Source organism: Triturus cristatus, chromosome 1_1 (genome assembly GCF_964204655.1).
Source record: "Triturus cristatus chromosome 1_1, aTriCri1.1, whole genome shotgun sequence".
In the NCBI taxonomy this organism is placed as follows: Eukaryota; Metazoa; Chordata; class Amphibia; order Caudata; family Salamandridae; genus Triturus; species Triturus cristatus.
Genome location: NC_140579.1, coordinates 106,050,230 through 106,071,689, shown reverse-complemented (window position 1 = coordinate 106,071,689; position 21,460 = coordinate 106,050,230). Strand labels below are relative to the sequence as shown.

General features: G+C 45.0%; 1 protein-coding gene across 1 annotated transcript in view; it reads left to right on the top strand.

Moving 5' to 3' along the window:
* Positions 1-9,787, top strand: part of LOC146869662 (uncharacterized) — a 35,264-nt gene extending 25,477 nt beyond the window's left edge. The window contains exons 2-3 of the mRNA XM_085609892.1: positions 1,152-1,259; positions 8,104-9,787. Of these exons, the coding sequence (XP_085466018.1) occupies positions 1,152-1,259; positions 8,104-8,315 (320 nt within the window). The 3' untranslated portion in view covers positions 8,316-9,787. The remainder of the gene's footprint in view (positions 1-1,151; positions 1,260-8,103) is intronic.
* The last annotated feature ends 11,673 nt before the right edge of the window (positions 9,788-21,460 follow it).

The following is a 21,460-nucleotide window of genomic DNA, read 5'->3' as shown; positions in this document are numbered from 1 at the left end:
CCGAGCTGTTTGTTAATATCCATTATAGTAAAAAAACGCTGATGATTGATTTTAAAACAGGTAATTTGTAGATAAGATAGCCAGATGCCTCCATGTGAGCAGAGGTGAAATGCCCCAATCTGCTGCTTTACTTACACAAAGAGCTATAATCCGTGGATAAGCGACCGTTCTTAGCGGTCTCGAACGAAAAATCGTCATGTTTGCGACAGCTAGAAAGGGTTGTAGCATGTACCAAACCTATTGTGCTTGTCTGTCAGCTGATACCAGCTCGCAAAATAGGTTTTGTGGGTCGCTATTAGGTATGGAACGTGCCAAAGGCACCCCTTCCTAATAGCGAGTTGCAGGGGATGTAAGATTGTTTTGTGAGCGCAAATGTGTTCGCAAAACAATCCCTTTCACCACCAATTTAAAATTGGTGGTGAAACATTCGGAAACTTGAAGGGGTCCCCGGGGGACCCCTTCCTTTCTGTGAATGCCAGCGACAATGATTTTTAAGAGCAGGCAGTGGTCCCAGGGACTACTGCCTGCTCATAAAAAATAAAACTGAAACTTTCCATTTTTATTTTTTTAATTTATTCAAAATGGGCTGAATAAAAAAAATAAACTTCTTTATTGAAAAAGCAGTCACAGACATGGTGGTCTACTGACACCAGTAGGCCACGATCCCTGTGAGTGCAGACCATTCCCAATGGGTCGCAAAATGCAACCTGCCTCATGAATATTTATGAGGCCGGTCCTTTGCTACACATTTGGGAATCGCAAACAGTGTCCCAGACACTGTTGTACATCAGTGTTGGTGACTTGCAATCTGCGAGTTGCAAAAAAATACCAATTGGAAGTCGCAAACACTGAGGGTTCTAAATCTGGCCCCAAGTCCCACTGGTGTTGGTTACAGCAAGACTACAATTACCAGAATGCATTTATTGCTCAATAAAAGATCCGATCTAGAGCATGTTGTCCTTGATGACACAGTGTTATTAGATAGCTTTGAGGCTCATCATGAGTGTGAGTCTTTTACCTGACGCATAAGATGCTCCTGGCCAGAACCACTCCACCTGTCCGTCCAGGGTTTCTGCTGGTAGCCCGTCAGGGCTTGGCGCACGGACACTATTGTTCTGACTTTCCTTTCTTCTCTTTCCTTCCTGCCTCAGGTGAAGGGCTGCAGTGCTACCAATGTGACGCACTTTGCACCAACCTAATCCGGAAAAATGTGACTTGCGCAGCTGGCCAGGTCTGCGGCATATCAAAGTCTTTCAAAGGTAACACCAGAACTATTAGCTGCGTTTGATCATTTATGTCTGTATATGTATGTCGTTATAGTGATATATATCATAGCAGTGAAAATAAATGTGGCCCAATAACATGGTATTTATCTCAACTATACTATTAAACTCACATTCACACATTTATTACAACTGTGCAAATGTCAGATTCCAATTTACCACCATAGTAGCTTGACATTCACATGAGAAAATCTTTGTTTATTGTCTCACAGATTGCATGTTATAATTACTTTACACGTGGAAACAGTACAGACACAAGGGATCTTCATTGTGGTTTAACCTACCCGCACACATGTAACGCTCTGCATCCTGGTTTTGGTTAAAAAGTTTTTAAAAAAAAGAAATACACGTAATAATTTCATGGAAGACCCAATATATGCCGATCAACATAATATAATGTTCTTTTTATTAACATTGTTGAGTGAGGAGAGGGGCAAAATGACTTGTCGAGGCTTCACCGCTCGGGAATCATGGCCCTGCTCACACAAAACAACAGTAATAAATAGCATAGTATGCACTGTGCATCTACATATGTGCTGCTGTATAAGAACATATATGTGGGTGAGTGTGGAGCTAGGAAGCAGGTGATAGGAGACAGATGGAGGCCAAATGCGGGGACCATTGTCCAGGGCAGGTTACCTTGATGTTTGGGGGTGCAGTGGCTGCTCCCCCGAGGTGCTGGAGAGGGTCGGATATATGCCCGGGCTGTGCCATGGCCCACAGTCCATTCTGCCATGGTCTGCGGCCTTCTCTGGCATAGAACTCCCTCCCCCCTGAAACCAGACTGAATCCTTCAACAGCATCTTTAAAGAAAGAAGTTAAACTACTCCTCATGAACACGTTTCTGCCCTCGATAGCTGGAACTCGCCTCTCCAAGTCTATCGGGACTCAACTTTGCTCATGATTACGGCTGGCTTATATCGGTTCTGTTTGTGATCTATCCGTCCTGTCAATGAGGCGATCCCGCCCTATCCGGGAATCCCCATTTCCACTATCCTAATACTGCTTGTATTTGTCTCTGTTCTTCAACATGTGTAAAGCGCTCTGATACCCGCAAGGGTCTGTTCGCGCTCTATGAAACCTTCAAATAAAATAATAAATAATACTTGGTACAGATCCAGCCCGGTATAACTGGGCCGGTGCTTCCCGGCTCTGGCAGTGGTACCCCTACTCTACCAGACTCCTAATGAGGCACTGAGTGTTTTAAGAAATGAATAAAATACCTTCCCCTTCTCTCCCACTCCCTCAGATCTTCCATTCCATCTAATTTTCCCTTCACTTTCCCCATTCCCCTTACTGCGCCCTCCCAGTGTTTAATTTGAGCTGGTGGTTGCCGATGGAGGCAACCGGCATTCAGTTTTGGGGACCGGCACTTATTTTTCTTCATTAGACATTTACTGAGACTAAGAGACGGAAAAAGACACACAATGAAAAGACTGAGTAAGAGAAAAACCGTCATCAAGGGACAAAGCAGGGGCCAGCAAGAGTGAAATAAAGGGGTGGGGAGTGCTTGGCAGCGGATTAAAGAGGCATTTGTTGGATTTAATTCTACGCAGCCTTTGTATTCGATGTACCAACATCTAATAGCTGCAGCAATGGGCTTCTGAGTAGAGCTTTGGGCGCCGGCACAAATTAAGTACTGCACTCTCCCCATTTTAACGGCCTTCCCTCTCCGGTCCTCTCTACCCCACTGTTCTCTTCCACAGCCCCCCTTGTGAGCTCTCACCCATTTCTGTGCCCTCCTCCTGCCTTAGTGTTCTTTTCCCACTTCTGCCCGCCACCCTCGCTCTCACCCAGCTCTTGAAGTGGCCAATGAGTAGAATGTTCAACACACCAGCAATACATCCTTCCCCTTCTCTCAGGTCACTAGATATTTCATTTAACTACAGCCAACCCTTTGAGGAAGGAGAATACATGTAAATAAAACATTTTTAAAACCTTCATGTTGAACTGCTGTCCCTGGGAGGGCTGGCGCACTGAGGAACCACCAGTCACCTGGGCAGGGTATGGTACACATTCTCGGATGATGGGAGGCACCTATTAGAGGGGGAGGTTCCTGACCAAGAAAGAGGCTGCAGCTGCAATGTCAGCCACGCCTTGTAACAGAGCACTGGGGATGGATGGCTTCCCTGCTGAGTTCTATCAATGAAACACATCTGTGCGGGTGCCACTGCTTGAGCAGACTTCACAGAGGCGGGAACGACGAACAGACGCCACACTCATTAGTGCTCTCATTAGCCTCACTTTCGAAGCCCAATCAAGACCTGATACAATTTGCGAACGGCCGCCCAATATCCTTAATCAATACGGACAAGAAAATATTGGGCAAATTACTACCACCAGATTGAAGAAAATCTTTCTAAGTCTTATACACGACTCTCAGGATGGTCTGGTCCCTAGTCGCTCCGACAGGAATCACTTACGGCTTTTATCAAACGTCCTCTGGAGAGGACAAGATGACAAGGATGACAAGATGTCAGTGTCCTTTGATGCTATAAAGGCATTTGAAAGGACTCAATGGGGGTCTCTGTTCAGAATGCTGAGGAGAGTTGGCATAGGCCTGGGATTCCTTGGCAAGGCACTCTGGCTCTACTCTAATCCCACCGCACAGGTTGACTGCGGGGGACCTGGGTCGCAGCCCTTTCCATATCTGTGGGACGAGGCAGGGATGTCTGCTTTCCCCACTCCTATTTCTCATAGCAGGATAACCACTCGCGTGGCTATCCATCAGTGTGAGCAGATGCAGGGCATAGATGCGGCTACTGGTCACATTAGGCTCTTGCTCTCTGCTGAAGACCTCATCCTCACACTCGGCGACCCTGAAGTCTTGATTCCCCAACTAATGTCCCCGATTTAGGATTTTTTAGCTTCTCTGGTAATAAGATCAACTGATTGAAGAGCGAAGCGTTACCGATCACAAAATACTGAATTAGAAGATCGCATAGCGACTTTGGGTTTTCATGTAAATCCAATGGACTTAGATATCGTGGGCTTCTAGGTCACAAGAGGTCTAGAGGGTACGGTGATGGCCAATTTACAGCCGTTGATGGTACAAATAGACTGTGACTTCCACAGGTGGCCCTCTTTACAGCTCTCCGTGTGGGGCAGAACCCACATGTAAAAAATGGTAACCGTCTCAGATTCCACTTTGCTTACAGCATGTGCACAACTGTGCAAGGTTCTCCTTTCGACTATAAATAAGGATATTTAAGAGTTTTGTTGGGCATGCAGAAAGCCTAGGCTTAAACCTGCAAAACGACCTGCAGTCACAGGGGAGAGGGACCGCCTACGTGTACTATCTGGCTCAGCACCAGTCGCAGCTGGGATGCTTTATGTTTCCTGCCATGGATCGGCCCTCCTGGTTAACTACAGAAATGTCTGATACACACTACCCCCGACCGAGGTATACTATACTGTGCCCAACCTCCCTCATTACTAATGTACCCCCTCACGAGGAAGGGAATGTGGGCAATCTGGAAAGATGTACATAAGACGCTGGGCCTAAATAGTCTTTTATATCAATGGAGCATCACTCAGGTTGACCACAGTCCTTACAGTAGGCAAGGAGACCCTTAATGGTCACATCGGGCTGAGAGAGGGATCATGACGATAGAGGATGATAACAATACCACTATCAATAAGAAGAAGCCCTTTGAAGTTCTTTGTACGGATGTTGCCCTGAGACCGGTACACTATTGGCAATATTGTCAATTGCGTCACTTTTTACACAGTGTGCTTGGTGCTGGCCCAGTTTCCATATCAGAGTTGTCCATTATAGCCCACAAGCCTCCCGTAGTGGGCTCTACTGGCCATTAAAGGCTCGCTCCAGCATTAAAGGCCAGAGACGAAGGTGAGGGACTTTAACAAGTGAGCGGGCCTTTAAAGGCTGGTAAAGCCCACTAAGGAGGGCTCTAAGGCTATTAGAACGTTCCACCCCTAGAGGGCAGAATGTTCTAATTTGTAAAATAAAGGGGATTTTAATCTCCTCGGGCTCCATGAGGCCTTTGTTCACAGCACTAGCTGTAGCTGTGAACGAACATTGGAATATTGGAGCTGCTGGTCTCTACCAGCCATCAGAAGCCCGGAGCGCTCCATTGTTTTCGATGGAGCTCCAAACATTCCAATGTTCTACTTGCCATTAGAAGCCCGGAGCATTCCATTGTTTTCGATGGAGCGCCCAACATTCCAATGTTCTACTTGCCATTAGAAGCCTGGAGCATTCCATTGTTTCCAAGGGAGCTCCCAACATTCCAATGTTCTAATTGCCATTAAAAGCCCGGAGCGCTCCATTGTTTCCAAGGGAGCTCCCAACATTCCAATGTTCTACTTGCCATTAGAAGCCCGGAGCATTCCATTGTTTTCGATGGAGCTCCCAACATTTCAATGTTCTACTTGCCATTAGAAGCCCGGGGCATTCCATTGTTTCCAAGAGAGTTCCCAACATTCCAATGTTCTACTTGCCATTAGAAGCCCGGAGCATTCCATTGTTTTCGATGGAGCTCCCAACATTCCAATGTTCTAATAGGTAGTACATACTTACACTGGGGACAGCCAGGTGTGCCAACTCCAACTCATACCAAATTATTATTGACTCAATATACTCTTGTAATGTTAGTCGGGAGGCGAGGAGGCACTGGCAGGCCTTCCGTGGTGCCGAATACACTGATGAGGGCTGGTCGGTTGTGCTCGATAACCATGACAGGACCCTGAGAGAGGCGCAATTTAAGTTTTCCGATTTTAAACACCCATACACATCGGCTTGCACACTGAGTCACAACTAGATGACAAGGTTAGCTATGGGGGAGACAGCATCTAGAGCATACAGGGCCCATGCACACCTGTGCTGATGTGTGCTGACTTAAGTTGACGTAATAAGCAATACTGTATTATCTTTGCTGATAGAGGCCTTGGCTTGGTGTGGAAGGAGGGAGAGTCTGTGATGATATGTAGTGATACAGTCCTAAATCAGCAGTGGGCCGGCCTTGGAGGCTTTGATGCAGCCACGCGATTATTAATTTTTGCATTAAAAAGGTGTATAGTCTGTTACTGCAGGAGGTGGGGCCAGTCCTGGTGGCTTTGATGCAGCCGGCGGATTATGCATTTACTTCATTAGAAGAGTGCTAGTCTGTCCCTGGAACCAGACCTGGAGGCTTCGATACAACCAGCTAACCATGCATTTACTGCATTTACCACTGCATTACAAGGATGACCGGTCTGTCCCGGTGGTGAGAGGTGAGGGAGGATATAGGAGCGGTCCTGGAGGCTTTGATAGAACCAGCTAACCATGCATTTACTGCATTTACCACTGCATTACAAGGATGACCGGTCTGTCCCGGTGGTGGGAGGTGAGGGAGGATATAGGAGCGGTCCTGGAGGCTTTGATAGAACCAGCTAACCATGCATTTACTGCATTTACCACTGCATTACAAGGATGACCGGTCTGTTCCAGTGGTGGGAGGTGAGGGTGGGTATAGGAGCAGTCCTGGAGGCTTCGATACAACCAGCTAACCATGCATTTACTGCATTTACCACTGCATTACAAGGATGACCGGTCTGTCCCGGTGGTGGGCGGTGAGGGAGGATATAGGAGCGGTCCTGGAGGCTTTGATAGAACCAGCTAACCATGCATTTACTGCATTTACCACTGCATTACAAGGATGACCGGTCTGTCCCGGTGGTGAGAGGTGAGGGAGGATATAGGAGCGGTCCTGGAGGCTTCGATACAACCAGCTAACGATGCATTTACTGCATTTACCACTGCATTACAAGGATGACCGGTCTGTTCCGGTGGTGGGAGGTGAGGGAGGATATAGGAGCAGTCCTGGAGGCTTCGATACAACCAGCTAACCATGCATTTACTGCATTTACCACTGCATTACAAGGATGACCGGTCTGTCCCGGTGGTGGGCGGTGAGGGAGGATATAGGAGCAGTCCTGGAGGCTTCGATACAACCAGCTAACCATGCATTTACTGCATTTACCACTGCATTACAAGGATGACCGGTCTGTCCCGGTGGTGGGCGGTGAGGGAGGATATAGGAGCAGTCCTGGAGGCTTCGATACAACCAGCTAACCATGCATTTACTGCATTTACCACTGCATTACAAGGATGACCGGTCTGTCCCGGTGGTGGGCGGTGAGGGAGGATATATGAGCAGTCCTGGAGGCTTTGATGCAACCGGTCGACCATGCATTTACTGCATTACAAAGATGTCTACTCTGTCCCGGGAGGAGCTGGACCAGCCCTGGAGGCTTTGATGCAACCGGTCGACCATGCATATTTTGCATTACAAAGATGTCTACTCTGACCCGGGGGGAGCTGGACCAGCCCTGGAGGCTTTGATGCAGTTGCTCATCATGCATTTATTGCATTTGAAAAATGTCTAATGTCTTCTTGGAGTAGGTGGAACCAGCCCTAGAGGCTTTGATGGAACTGGCTAACCATGTGTTTATTGCATTTGTCATGTGTCAAGTGTTTACTGCATTAGAAGGCTTTCCCTAGAGAGGAGGCACCAGCCCTCCGAGCTCCGATGTAGCCGACCAACCATGTGTTTACTGTATAAGAGGGATATCTATTCTGACCTTGGGGCAGGTGGGACTATCTCTAGAGGCTTTGATACAGCCATCTTATCATACATTTAGTACATAAGAGGGATGTCTAGTCTGTCCCTGAGGAAGGTGGACCAGCTCTGGAAGCTTTGATGCAACCGGCCAACCATGCATTAGAAGGGTGACTAGTCTGCCCATGTGGGAAGTGGAAGAGCTGTTTTTGTTGACCCTTTTTTTCTCTATTCACTCACTCATCTTGCTTTATCCCTAGGAGAAATTGTAAGTTTCACCAAAGAATCGTGCTTGGACAGGTCACTTTGCGACACTATCAGTAACAAGACCAAGGACTTGACATTGGGGACCATCGACTACACCGTCAAGTACTCCTGCTGCGAGAAAGACTTGTGCAACAGTGGGAACGTGTTCACATTCCCCTTGCTCACTGGGATTTCTGCATTGGTGGTCATGTTGCTGAACATTTGAGACCATGGAGAGAGCCTGAGAGGGAGGAGGGTGGTTTGCAGGGCGTGTAGGGCAGGGAGGGGGTATTATATACCTTCATAAAGCATGCAGGTTTGATGTTGTAACATGTTACTTGCTAAGGATCATCAAGACAGTTTATAAATGGCAGAATCATTTGCTAACGTCTGAAAAAACAGTGGAAGAGGAGCTTCAACCCTAGAAAGACCTTCAAATCACCCATCTTAGATCTCAAAGTTGTTGAGTAATAAATGATGCATATAAGCCCTGGTTGACGCACAACCATATATGTCTGAGGCATGACCTTGAAGGTCCAATTAACCTATCAATTAACTATTCACTGTAAGTATTCCCCAGCTCTGGCCACCCCCACCCTAGCCAAACACAACCATAAACACTCATGGACAAAGCTGGTCTGAGCCCAGTATAGAACTGTAAACAATCAGGCAGACACTCTCTGGCTGTAGCCCGCTCAACGATACACGACAAGCCCTCTGTGGGCTTTGTCCTTAAAGTTAAGTTCTCTTTACGAAGTCCTACATCTCCAACCATCACCTACAGCAATCATTTAAAAACTTGTGCTTGGTTTGATATCTGCTTGGGTTTTGAGACCTATGGTGACATCAATCACTGGATGGCACCTTTAAGATGTGGTAGGATCCAACTGAAGATGAAGAGTCCATTGACAGGGGTTCCCCAGGGCTGTATCCCCACTGATCAGAATGTTCCAGAAGCCTGAAAAGATTGAAGGGGAGCAGGCCTAGCAGATAATGTTATCTTGGAGAGTTTTCCACCACTTGGAATAGATTTCCATTTCCAAGCCTGTCACCGAACCGACAAAGGTCTCCATCTGAAAGCCTTGAAATTTGCTGCCAAACCTCAGTCCTCTGCTTAGCTTACGCTCTTTAATAGTCCCCATGCATATACCCCAGCCCCATCTAACCTCTACAATTGTTCTTCTGGATAATGTTAGCCCATTTCCCATACTCCTAGCAAACTGGAAAATGAATTGTAAATCATTTTCAAGAGGATTTTATTTTGGGGGGATTTTCTTTTGTTCTAATGCCTAGATGCTGTTTAGTCTAAGGTTCTCTATGAATATTCTAGCTAAGTGATGTAATTATTCGTTTTTATAAGAAATTAAATCTGTTTATTGTGGGAAGAAAGGGAGTTCCCTTTGTGTTAGCGCAGTCAGTGTATGCTCATACAAGTAGCTGTGGTGGGTCTTGAGTGCTGGTCGTACATGGTTTGTGAGCCGGTGGGTTAGCCGCAGCATTGCTGACAGCATGTTGGAAAAGCACTTTGAAGGACCCCTTGATGGGTCTTGCGCTAGGGGTAGATTTAAGCCCAAATTAGGGGGGAAGATGTTACATATTGTAAAGAAGGTCTAGATGTTTTTTATACCTGTACATCTTTTTGTATTGTAACTCCTGACTGCTACAACTCTTATAATAAAGTACAAATTGTAGAGACCACTTTGTTGTGACAACTTTCTGTTATACAGTGCAGTTCTTGCATGCTCCAAGCATAGAACCTTTATTTGGTTCCAAATAATGTATTCCTGTGGTTACATCTTGAAAAAACAAGGAGAGGGGCTCATAAACGTCCAAAGAGACAGAGCACCAGACACTATATAGTGAAAAAGATTTTTCCCTTTGGACTACACAAATGAATGAATGAAATGAAATGAAATGAAAAGAGATTTGTAAAGCGCATGGCTGCCCTTGAGCGTCCCAGCGCTGAAACAAAACACAGGACCACCACCCAAACACAACTAAAGCAAAGCCTAACGGGGGAAGAGATAAGTTTTCAGTGCCTTGCGGAAACGCACTAGATTGGGTTCTTTCCGCAGGGCCGTCGGCAGAGCATTCCATAGTTGGCCTGCATTAATAGAGAACCGGCGACCGCCGGACTTCACCTTTTTGGCTCTGGGTATCACCACAAAATTACCATCATCCGAGCGAAGGGCTCGTGTAGGTTTGTAAGGGCGCACCAGGTCTCTAAGGATTGGAGGGCCTGATCCTTGCAAAGCTTTGAACACGATGCAAAGGGATTTAAATTTTATGCGAGCTCGGATTGGAAGCCAATGCAAGGCCTTGAGAGCAGGCTTAGCTGATGATCTTTTGGCAGTACCAGTGAGCATTCTTGCAGCCGCATTCTGAGCTCTTTGGAGCACATTCAGGGTGGATTCTGGTGAGCCAAGGAATAAGGCATTGCTATAATCCAGCCTTGACATGACTAATCCTTGAACCAGAAGTTTTCGGGAGTTTTCCGGGAGTAGCGGGAGGATCTTCCGTACTGACCTGAGCAGTCCATAGCAGGTCCCTGCCACTCGTTTAGCTTGAGTGGTCATTGACAGTTCAGGTTCAAGCCAAACCCCCAAACTTTTTATTGCTTCTTTGGGAACTGGGGGGGCACCTAGACTGTCCGGCCACATGGATTTGGGGAGAGTTGAACATAGATTGCCAAGAAGCATCAGCTCCGTTTTCGTCCCATTTAGTTTGAGCCGGGACTCCGACATCCATGACATGATGTTAACAAGACATGATGCGAACTTTTCCCCCTGGCTTTCCGAGAGGGACAGCGAGACGATCAATTGAGTGTCGTCTGCGTAGGTTGCGATTTTCACCCCGAAGGGTGAAACCACCTTCTCCAGTGGGGCCATGTAGATGTTAAAAAGCGTAGGGCTCAGTGAGGAGCCCTGCGGTACTCCACACTGAAGGGGGGTAGGCAGAGATCGAAGATTGCCTTCGCAGACCTGATAAGTCCGGCCACTCAAGTACGACGCGAGCCATTTGAGGGCCGACCCTCTCACTCCAATCTTCCCCAAACGGTTGATCAGGATATTATGATCAACCGTATCAAATGCAGCGCTTAGATCCAGGAGGACCACCGCAGCGGATCCTCCTGAATCCAAGATGCATCTGCCTTCCTCCACCATTGAAATCAAGGCCGAATCGGTTCCCTGGCCAGGCCGAAAGCCCGTCTGAGTACGACCCAGTAGATCATTAGATTCCAGGAAATGCGAAAGGTGGCGGTTGGCAAACTTCTCGGCAATCTTATTCAGCCCGGGCAGAAGCGAGATGGGACGGTAATTCGCCAAATCGGCCGGATCAAGGCCTGGCTTTTTCAGAAGGGCCTTGACAATGGCTTGCTTCCAGCTAGGTGGGACAATGCCGTGGGTGAATGAGGCATTCAGCAGGTCGATAGCTGGGCCTGCAATGGTGTTCGTAAATTGCTTGAGGATCCGAATGGGCATGGGGTCCGAAGGGGAGCCGCTCTTCAGGGCTGAAAGCTCCTCACAAAAAGCCTCCTTTGAGATGGAGGGGAAGCTATCAAACACCTTTTCAGCCTCTGGAACTGCTTTGTCTACCCTACCTGTACTCAGAGGAAGGCTGGCTAAGATGTTCTGTATTTTGACATCAAAAAACTGGGCCAGTTGATTGCATTTATCAGAATTTACCTCATGGGTTACCGGGGGAGTAGGGACAGTGAGAAGCTCTTTAAGGATCTGATAAGTTTCTCTAGAAGAGTTACCTGCCATTCTGATTCTTTCCTCAAAATGGGCGGCTTTGGTCAAATTGCAAGCCACCTTGTATGCTCTCATGGCTTCACGATAGTTATCTTTTTTGGTGGTCGCCCAGTTCTTCCGCCATTCTCGCTCCAGCTTTTTACATTTCTTTCTCATACATCCCAGTTCAGGGGTGTACCAGGAGGACTTGGGGTGGCTCCTTTTATTGGAGATGGCTTTGAGAGGTAGTTCAATATCTAATGCTTGGCGGAGCCAGTCATGGAAAGCAACATCGGCTACCAGGGGATCGCATCCAGATGGGGGGACTGATTGTTCAAGAATAAGGGAGAGATTCTCAGTTGATAGTCGTGACCAAATTCTCTTAAAAGTACGGGGTGCCCTAGGACCGGGGGGAGGAGGAGGGTCCCTCATAAAGTTCAATTCAAACGGCACCAGGAAGTGATCCGACCAGGGCATAGGGAGAGGAGGGCTCGTCTGAAGATGTGAGATATTGGAGAACACACAGTCTAACAAGTGTCCCTTCACATGTGTAGGTTCTCGATTGTGGAGCCTGAGGTTAGCTGTCATAAGTTCCGATCTCAGGTCAGATGCTATTTTATCCTCCTGTAGGTCAAAATGAAGATTCAGATCCCCCAGTAGAATGAAATTGGGAGAGGATGCGGCTAAGACGGGAACGTGGTCCAGAATGGAGGAGGAAAACTGTTTTATTGTCCCCGGGGGGCGATAAACCAAAATGCCCGAAAGGGAATGATTCGGCGATGACTGGATCCGAAAATAACAGCTTTCTGCATCTTGGATGGGCCCTTTATCCATTCTGCAAGACAGCTTCTCCCTATGAATTATAGCTAAGCCACCTCCCTTTCCCAATGGTCTATGGAGGGACTGAATGAGATAGCCAGATGGAAGGACACTGACTAAATCAGAATCAGAGTCAGCTGACGTCCATGTTTCAGTAAGAAACAGGATGTCTAAGTTAGTGTCTTCAATCAAATGTAGGATTTGTAGTGCGTGTTTAGGCAGGGACCTACAATTCAGAAGCCCTAACCTAAGGGGGTCTTTAGTAGGAGCTTTATTTCCCCCAGCCTGGTCCTTAAATGGACAATAGACACATGGCATGAAAAGGGCATCAGCTCCTAATCCATGATGACAATAACGCGAGTTTGATGGCTTTAAAAGGACTAATTCCTCTTTCGTGTATATGATGGGAGTGGCTTCGGACACGGGCAGGGTCTCTGGCCCTAGGTCCGTCCTGGCCCGGACGGGCACAGACGGGCTTGCCTCTGGCGCGCCCGCTGCGCCCGCCCGCTGCGCGGGCGACGAATGGTCGCCATGAAGCGCGAGGTGCAGGAGACGCCCTCGCACTAGACCGCTACCCGTCTGAAAGCCTACCCAAGATGGCGGCCGCAGTCGGCAAAGCCAGTGGTCAGCCCGACGTGACAACAGAGGCCCAAAGAACCGCTCTGAGATGCCCCCAAGCCCCCACAAGTAAGAACAGAGAACAAATTACCAAAATTAAAATTCTAGTAAGAACACAGTTAAGGTTGTGGAAAATAAAAACGAAGCTTTTTTAAAAACAATTAGAAGCTCACAAGAGCAGAGGAGTGTATGGCCAGACTCCCTGTGTGTGAGGGGAGCAGCCTGTGTAGGTGAACTCAACTACTCCCACCAATCAGTCACATTCAGACACACCCAACTAGTGTATGTAGCCACTCGCTCCAGATGGAATGTGGAAAGTCTACCTTGGAAAAATATATTAACAATTATTAAAATTCTCACATTAAGTTTATTAACACATTAAAAAGTCTTATATTGACCATGGGTCATACAAAAAAGCAAAAATTTGTCAGTGTGCACTAGACAAAAACATCTTTAAACAAAACATAACATTTAAAATTTCATACATGAATGGCAATGGAACATCATATGGAAGAAAAAATAACAGCTGACACAACAATTGTGTCTTGACAATGTTAATTCGTATACACTGTGGACAAGAGGAAGCTAGGAATAGATCACCCTAGTCTTTGTGGCTCTTCTCCCAGAACAAATTAAACCCAATCAATATGCGTCGACGCGTTTCGGTGGAATATATTCATAAACACCACCTTCTTCAGGACTAACAATGTTTTTCCTCCAAATTTCAAAGTTTAATGCCCGTTCCTAGCATAAAACATAAAATACAAATTAAAAATTAAAAAACACAAAGTAATAAACTAACACATACAGTCCCAATATCATATGTGTTCAGTCAGATTTAAAATTCCAAATCCATAAAAGGTCATTGCCCCAATACAGTTTGTGATAAAAAAAAACACACCTTTGACATTGAAAATGCATAGGTGTAACTCATATACTCAAGATAATACATGTAAAGCATAGAGTTTCCAACATCCCTTTAGGAGCATAACTGGCTCAAAGAAGATCCTAAAGTTTCCTGGTAGGTGCCATCACCTTCACACCAGCATAATAATGACCATTTTTCAAATCATACAACTCACACGCTCACTTATATTTGAGAAATCCATTATTAAAAGGAAACCAAATAGTCCACCTGTGCTAAATATTCAGTCATCCACACATGTGCCAGTACCTTAAATCTTGTCGTAAGTACAAGTACTAGCCGCGACCATCTGGACTTATTAAAGTAACCGATGTCACGTTGCTGATGTGTATCTTTCTTTAATAAAAGAAAAGAGAAAGGAGTATCTGAATTAATGGATTATTTGATAAACCATACAAGTTGTGGCCCCAAACAATTAATGGGGAATTTGTAGTGACAGGTTTCCCCCAAACCTACTACTGAGCACAAGAGCTGCCCTCGTACAACGTTTCACTCCACTGGCACACAGTCTCCGAGCATGTGTGTTCCAGAGCATTATGACATATGCCATCCAGCGTGACACATGCGTAGCAGCCATCTTGGATTAGGTTGCATGTGTATATGGTGATATGTACACCTGAGGTTGTACTAGAATGTACTGAGTTTGTACTTCCCTAAGGGACAAGTATATAGTGAGTAAAGTGACCCTCACATCTACTTCTACTTACCCTTAAGGTATCAATTCATTTTCTGGTGTAGAACGGGTTCATATGGTGATGTGAACACCTTATTTACTTTCACAGTGATCTGCACACCTCATTAACTTTCAGATTCACACAAAGATGTGGATGTACTTTGAATGCATATGCATACATGGTTATTCGTACACATTGACAATTCTAATTTTGGTTATACTCCTTTAAAGTTTTATCACTTACACCTTAATTGTTGTTTTACATTTATGTTGTTCCTATTAATCCATGTAATAGAATCTTCCCATTCAGCTATCATTACTCCGCCATTACTTCTTTCTCAGCCTGGTCCACCACCTTTGATTAAATGGGAAGGTTAAGTGGGCATGTTTGATAAGTAGGGGTGGACCGAAGTAGTGGAGTTTCACTCCGAGGAAGTCTACAGAGTTACAGAAAAGCTCGGTGAGATTCAGCGAAATTTCGCCAACAGGCAGAAAATATGCAGCTCATGCTGCAATTTATAGCACCATGCATTGCGCAAAAGTGCACAGTCATTAGAGTTGATTTTGCTGCTGCTCAAGTAGAAAATTTACTGGAGCAGCAGCATATCTTCTCGAATGGCAGCCCTCTGACTGTGATTGCTTGTGAACGCTGGCGAAAGCCCGCATTAGAAAATCATACTAGGGGACGCCAAATCTAGCTTATACTCCCAAACTCACATATTTTGGAACCTTGCAGGAGAAAAAGTCCTCCACGTTGTGATTGGCAGAATTTGAGCAGAACTCCAGGTTAAAGAGTAAAGTGGAGTGGGCAGAACAAAATACTTTGCCCGCCCCTATTGATAATTCCATAGAAGCTTTAGACAAACAGAGCTTTAGCCCATCAAATGTAAAAGCACTGTTATTGAGTGAAATTGGCAAAGAAGGTCAACACATCTTTAAATATTTACCAGTTGCATTAGAACCAGATGTTTAACCCATCCAAGGCGGAGATTAGAAATTTGATTTGCCTAACAGATCAGTTTGGTTATGCTGACGAATACATTTTACACTCAGCCACAGCATGTTGAAGATTATGGTGTTGACTTTTTTGTGAGGTTGAGGGAACTCTAAAAAATAAATTTCAATTTGGTGCCATGATGGATGTACTAATCTGTGATCAACTTCTTGTGTAATGAGTCAGAAAATGCATGAGAGACTACAGGGAACCAAGAATCTCTCCCTCAAAGATGCAATTTATAGTACCAATGTTTTGGAGCAATCTGATGTATTCATGAAAGATATGGGAAAGAAAAACCAATATAGTACTGCCAAATCAGCGATTGAAGATAATGATAACACAGGTGCTGTAGTAAGAGTTGTAATGAAATCATCTAACCATTTAATAAAGAACAGTGTGTCAGTAAAACAAGTTAGTAGAAGTTGCAATAGGTGTGGTAGCGCATATCCACTGGAGTAACGAAACTTATGGGGACCTCACTGCAAAGTACATGGAGGGGGCCCCCTCCATACTCACTCAGGAGCTCTCAGGCCAAGGTACTATGCTGACAGGCCCCCTGAAGTTCGGGGCCCCCCTCACACTGCGCATATCATGGATCGCACTCAAAATCTTGTTTTGCTTTAAACAAAGGATGCAGAAAGTGCAGTTGTTTTGACCATTTTGCAAGAATGTGCAAAGGTGGGGTTAACAATAAGGTGGAAGCGGTGTTGGAATACAGCCCTATTACTGTTTCGGTAAAAAGAGTTTTGAGTTTGGGAAGTGATATCAAGGGGTAATGGAGGTATAATTGACCAAAAGCTAATTTTGTAGTTGATATGTTGATATATAAAATTATACCCAAAAAACGTTTGAGGATGAGTGGCCTGGTAGGTCTTTAGAAGTGAAAGAGAAATGTCCATGTGGTTATCAAAAAGAAACTAATTATATTATTGGTTATCTGCAAGCTCACATTTCATTTGAGAAGCAGCACATTGTGGGGAAGGTGTATGTGGCTGAACGCAGGGTTCCAATACTTGGGTGGAGGCACCAGTATGACTTACATACCATCATCAACCTGATGGCCCCCACTCAAATTATGGTTGTAGAAGATGTTTCTGTAGATGAAATTTTGAAAAGGTGAAGGATGTGTTTGATGATAAACTTGGACAACACAAAGGGTGTGTGCATAAAATCATACTTACGCCTGATGGTGTACTCGCTCAGCTTAAGGTGAGAAGAGTACCCATTGTGGTTCACAGTGAAGTAAAGAAAATGTTAAATGAAATGCTTGAGAAGGAGTTCACTGAACTGCTGGAAGAATCATGTTGGATTTCTCCTGTAGTTCTCACAGAGAAAGCTGATGGCTGTTTGAGATTTTGTGTAGATTTACGATCATTAAACAAAAGTATTGTGATAGATACTTTTTCATTGCACAATGTAAATGAATTGGTGTTGATGCTGAAGGGTGATAAGACCTAGCAGCTGCATGAGGTGCAGAGTGCTGTTTAACTTACCTGTGAGGGATACAATTTCTGTTTCCCACAGATCACAAAATGTTGGCAAAGGTATTGCTAACTGGTGGGGCAGGTAAAGGTTCAGCAAGAGTTGCAACACTTGCTGCTAGAGTGCAGGAATATTGCTATGAAATTGAACATATTCAAGGATGGAAAACTGTTCAAGCAGACTTTGTCATGATTATGGCTGGTAGTGGATGGGCCGACCATCATAACTGAAGAAAGTTAGAGAGCTGTAGCTTCTATTCAGGATGCAGTTGTGGGGGGAGGGGTGAAGGAGTTTTTATGGCTGAGGAGTGGGTACATGAAATGAATCCAGATATTGTTTTAAAGGTGGTGTTATGGTTTTTAGTTTTTCTGGGAACATGAGAGAGAGAGTTGTGTTTCACTTTCAGTAAGACCTTTTATTAAGATTTTAGATGAAATTACCCTGTGTGGGGAGAATATGATACTGAGAAGAAAACGATTATACCACTTTATGGATTGTGGACTAAACTTATTTCTTTGGCCCATGAAGAACATTTAGGATAAAGTTTGACATAAAAAAAGATGAACAGGTGACTTCTTGGGTAAAAAATAAAAGTGTATTGTCTAAGGAGGGTGAAAACACTAGAATAAATGGAAAGTCCTCTGAAAGTCATTTTGTTAATCCAGGCAAACCATGACACAGTGTATGTTTACACTTCATTGGTTGAATGAATGAACTCAAAGGAGAGTTTAGGTTTGTGTTGGCTGGGGTTGATGTTCATTGCAAGTGGTTGTGCATCACGTTTTTGAAGGAAATCTACTGTTTTCATCATCCAAATTTGAAAGAGAATTTCTTGGAAGGAGATCCTTCAATATTATTAACGGATAATATTACTCAGCTTACCTCCAGTGAAATGCAAACCTTTTTGTCCTCTTGCAGAATTATAGTCCATCGCACCTCGCTGGACAATGCACAAATCAATGGTATAGTGGAGCTTGCCAATCATTCAGTAAAAGGTACTATTTAAATGGAATGTGCTAATGGTCATGATGTTGGAAAAAAGGTGCATGACATTGATTGGATATATTGTACCATTTAACATGAAGCTACCCAGAAATCTCCCTTTGATGTGATGCCAGGAGGGTATCCAAGTATCACATTAGTTCTGTCATGGTTGAAAGAGTAGGTACAGGAAGGTGATAAAGCAGACCAGCTCTTGGTGTGCAATGATGCTAGGAGAAATGCTGCTGTAAGAGTTGGTGATTGGGTAAACTTTAACCCCTTGTATGCCCATGACGAGCTGGACTCGTCATGGAGCACAGTCGCGCTGTGCCCTTGACGAGTCTAGCTCGTCATGAGGCATTCCCTAGGGAATCCCACACATACATATGTTCGAACTAAAAATCAAAGGCGAAAGCGAACGAATACTTTAAAAAAAATCTAATACTGAAAACACATTCGCAATAAATTAATAGACAATGAGCAAAGAAAACAATAACACCAACGATATCTTCACATGGAATTACAAACCTTACAGCGTTGAAGTAGACAAGTCTATCTCAACATAAGAAAACACAAACAATTGTAAAGCTTGATTTACCACTATATGTTACAAGGTGATGCGTGCTTGGTTGTGCCTTATTATTCTAGTAGCAAAAAAATGACTGCACCCGTGTAACCAGTGTCAAAAAGTGCCCGCCTTTTGTAATCTAGCAAAAATACCAACTATTAATGAATATTTTCAATTTCTGCAGCTAACCAGCTTTTTGGTAGTAGTCCTTTAGGAGGTGGTTACTTGTACTATCCCGGAGGGAAAGGTCATGTAGTTCGTGCAGCTCATATTTTTGGTGCAATCGAACTTATGTAAATCCATCAAGGGGTTGTGCTTTAGCGAAATGGCTTTCATCTCACACAGACCCTAGCCGTGGGCCTGTAAGTGGGGGCCGAGAGGTGGACTCTATGGGCTGGCATATATAGCCCTCTAAAACCACCCCTCTAAGCAAAAAGGTGTGGGGTAGGGAAACGCCCACGGCTTTCTACCCATACAAATTCTGCTTGTGGCATTCATGCCAACATTTTAGGAGAGTAAAGTTGGACATTTTTAAAAAAAATGATCGGAAGAATGTGTTTCTCTCACTGACTTATATTGAAGCAGGGGCAATTTCAGGCGGGAGAGCCAAAATAAAGCAATTTTTTGCTTCAAAAATCGTGAATCTCCCGCCTGAATCGGGTCTATTGGCATGTATGCTTGTGGACAGGTTTTAAGACTGGTCCTGCTAACAAACCATTGTGACAAACGTACGATCTACTATTTTCCTGGGTTTACACATTTCCTTCACAACACCTATTCAACACTCGGGGAGTAGCACATTGTACAGAAACCAGCAGAAAGCAATGCCTGCCTTAGTGTGGGTGGGCGACTTTCCCCTCATTGGCACTAGTGGAGGTCCAGTGTGTCGAAAGCATGTGGGATAAAGCTGAAAGGACCACCAACAAAAGCGTTATTATTTGTTGTCCCACAGCTGATGTCGCCTTTGTTTACATGTAGGGTGACCAACCGTCCGTAAATTTCACGGACCGTCCGTAAATTGGACCTCATGTCCGTTGTCCGTTAGGATTCCTTTTACGGACGCCTTTTGTCCGTAATTTTGGGCCTTTCAGGGAACAGATCTGTTCCCCTGCGAGAGGACTCAGCTCCTTGATGGGGCCGCTTCACACTCCTCTGAGCACAAGAGCAGCCCCTCCCGCCCATTGTCATTCTGTGTGGGGCCGATTGCCACATACAGAATGACAATGGGTCAGTCTGGGCTGGCACAGCATGTGGTGGCCTCCTCCAGCCTCGGTCCAGGGCAGTGCATTCTGTCACCTGGAAGTGCAAAAACGCCCATGCTGTTGCAAGGTGAGAATCCAGTTAACTAAAGGAAGGCGGTGAAAGAAGTTCAAAGGAAAGGATTATAGTTCTCTCCGAGTCTCATCGGTTTAAACTGAAGCATTTTCAATATTATATTCAAGGAAGTCAAGGTTGCTGCTTTTTTATTTTATGCAACTAACAACCATTGACAAAGCCAATAGTTCTGGCTTGTTGTAGGTGTAACGTTACTTGTTCTAGGTGTAACCTTACTTGTTTTCTTATATAACTTGGTGCAATGACAGAAGCAAAACAAATACCAGTCGGGCTGCACGTTATACTAAGCACAGATTTGTAGCTTAGATTTTTTAAGTCACACCCTTAATTACAACAAACATCCCCTTTGGAGAGACCCCCCAGTTTTTTCATCCCACTTAAAGCCCTAGAAACAACACCATGTCACAATCGCCTCACGTCCTGGCACTGTGCATCATGCATGACTCATGATTTATACTTTTTCAGATTGCCTCTGTGCAGGGGCATAGTGAACCCTCCCCCACCCAATCCCTTGCTGTAGAACTACAGCAAGGGTGAAATTCTTAATAGGCCTCTTCTGTCTGCAACTCTGTAGACAAAGGCTCAGCTCCTAATTAATGTGAAAAGGTGAGTGAGTAAGTAAGTAAAGGGATGGGTGGATGGATGGATGAGTGAAATGATGGATGGATGAGTGAAAGGGTGGATGGATGAGTGAAAGAGTGGATGATCGGTGAGTGAATGGGTGGATGATGGGTGAGTGAAATGATGGATTGATTGATGAATTGATAAGATAAAGGGTGAATGGATGACTTAAAGGGTGTATGTAAGGCTGGGTGAGTGAAAGGGCGGTTAGATGGACAAAAAGATGGATAGATGGGTGAATGGATGAGAGAAAGGATGGATGGATGAGTGAGAGGATGGATGAGTGATAAGTTCAATGGATGGATTCATTAGTGGGTGAGTGGATGGGTGGGTGGATGGGATGATGGATGGCCTAAGTGAAAGGGGGATGGAGAGAGAAAGGGAATATGGGTGGATGGAAGACTGAACGGGTGGAAGGATGAGTGAATGAAAGAGTAAGTGAAAGGATGGCTGAATGGGTGAAAGGGTAGATGGCTGGATGGGTGACTGCATGGATGGATGTGTGGAACAGTGGATGGATGAGGGTATGGATGGATAAGATGAAAGGATGAATGCAGGGACGGATGAGTGAAAGGGTGGATGGAGGAATGGATGAGTAGAATGATGGATGGATGGAAG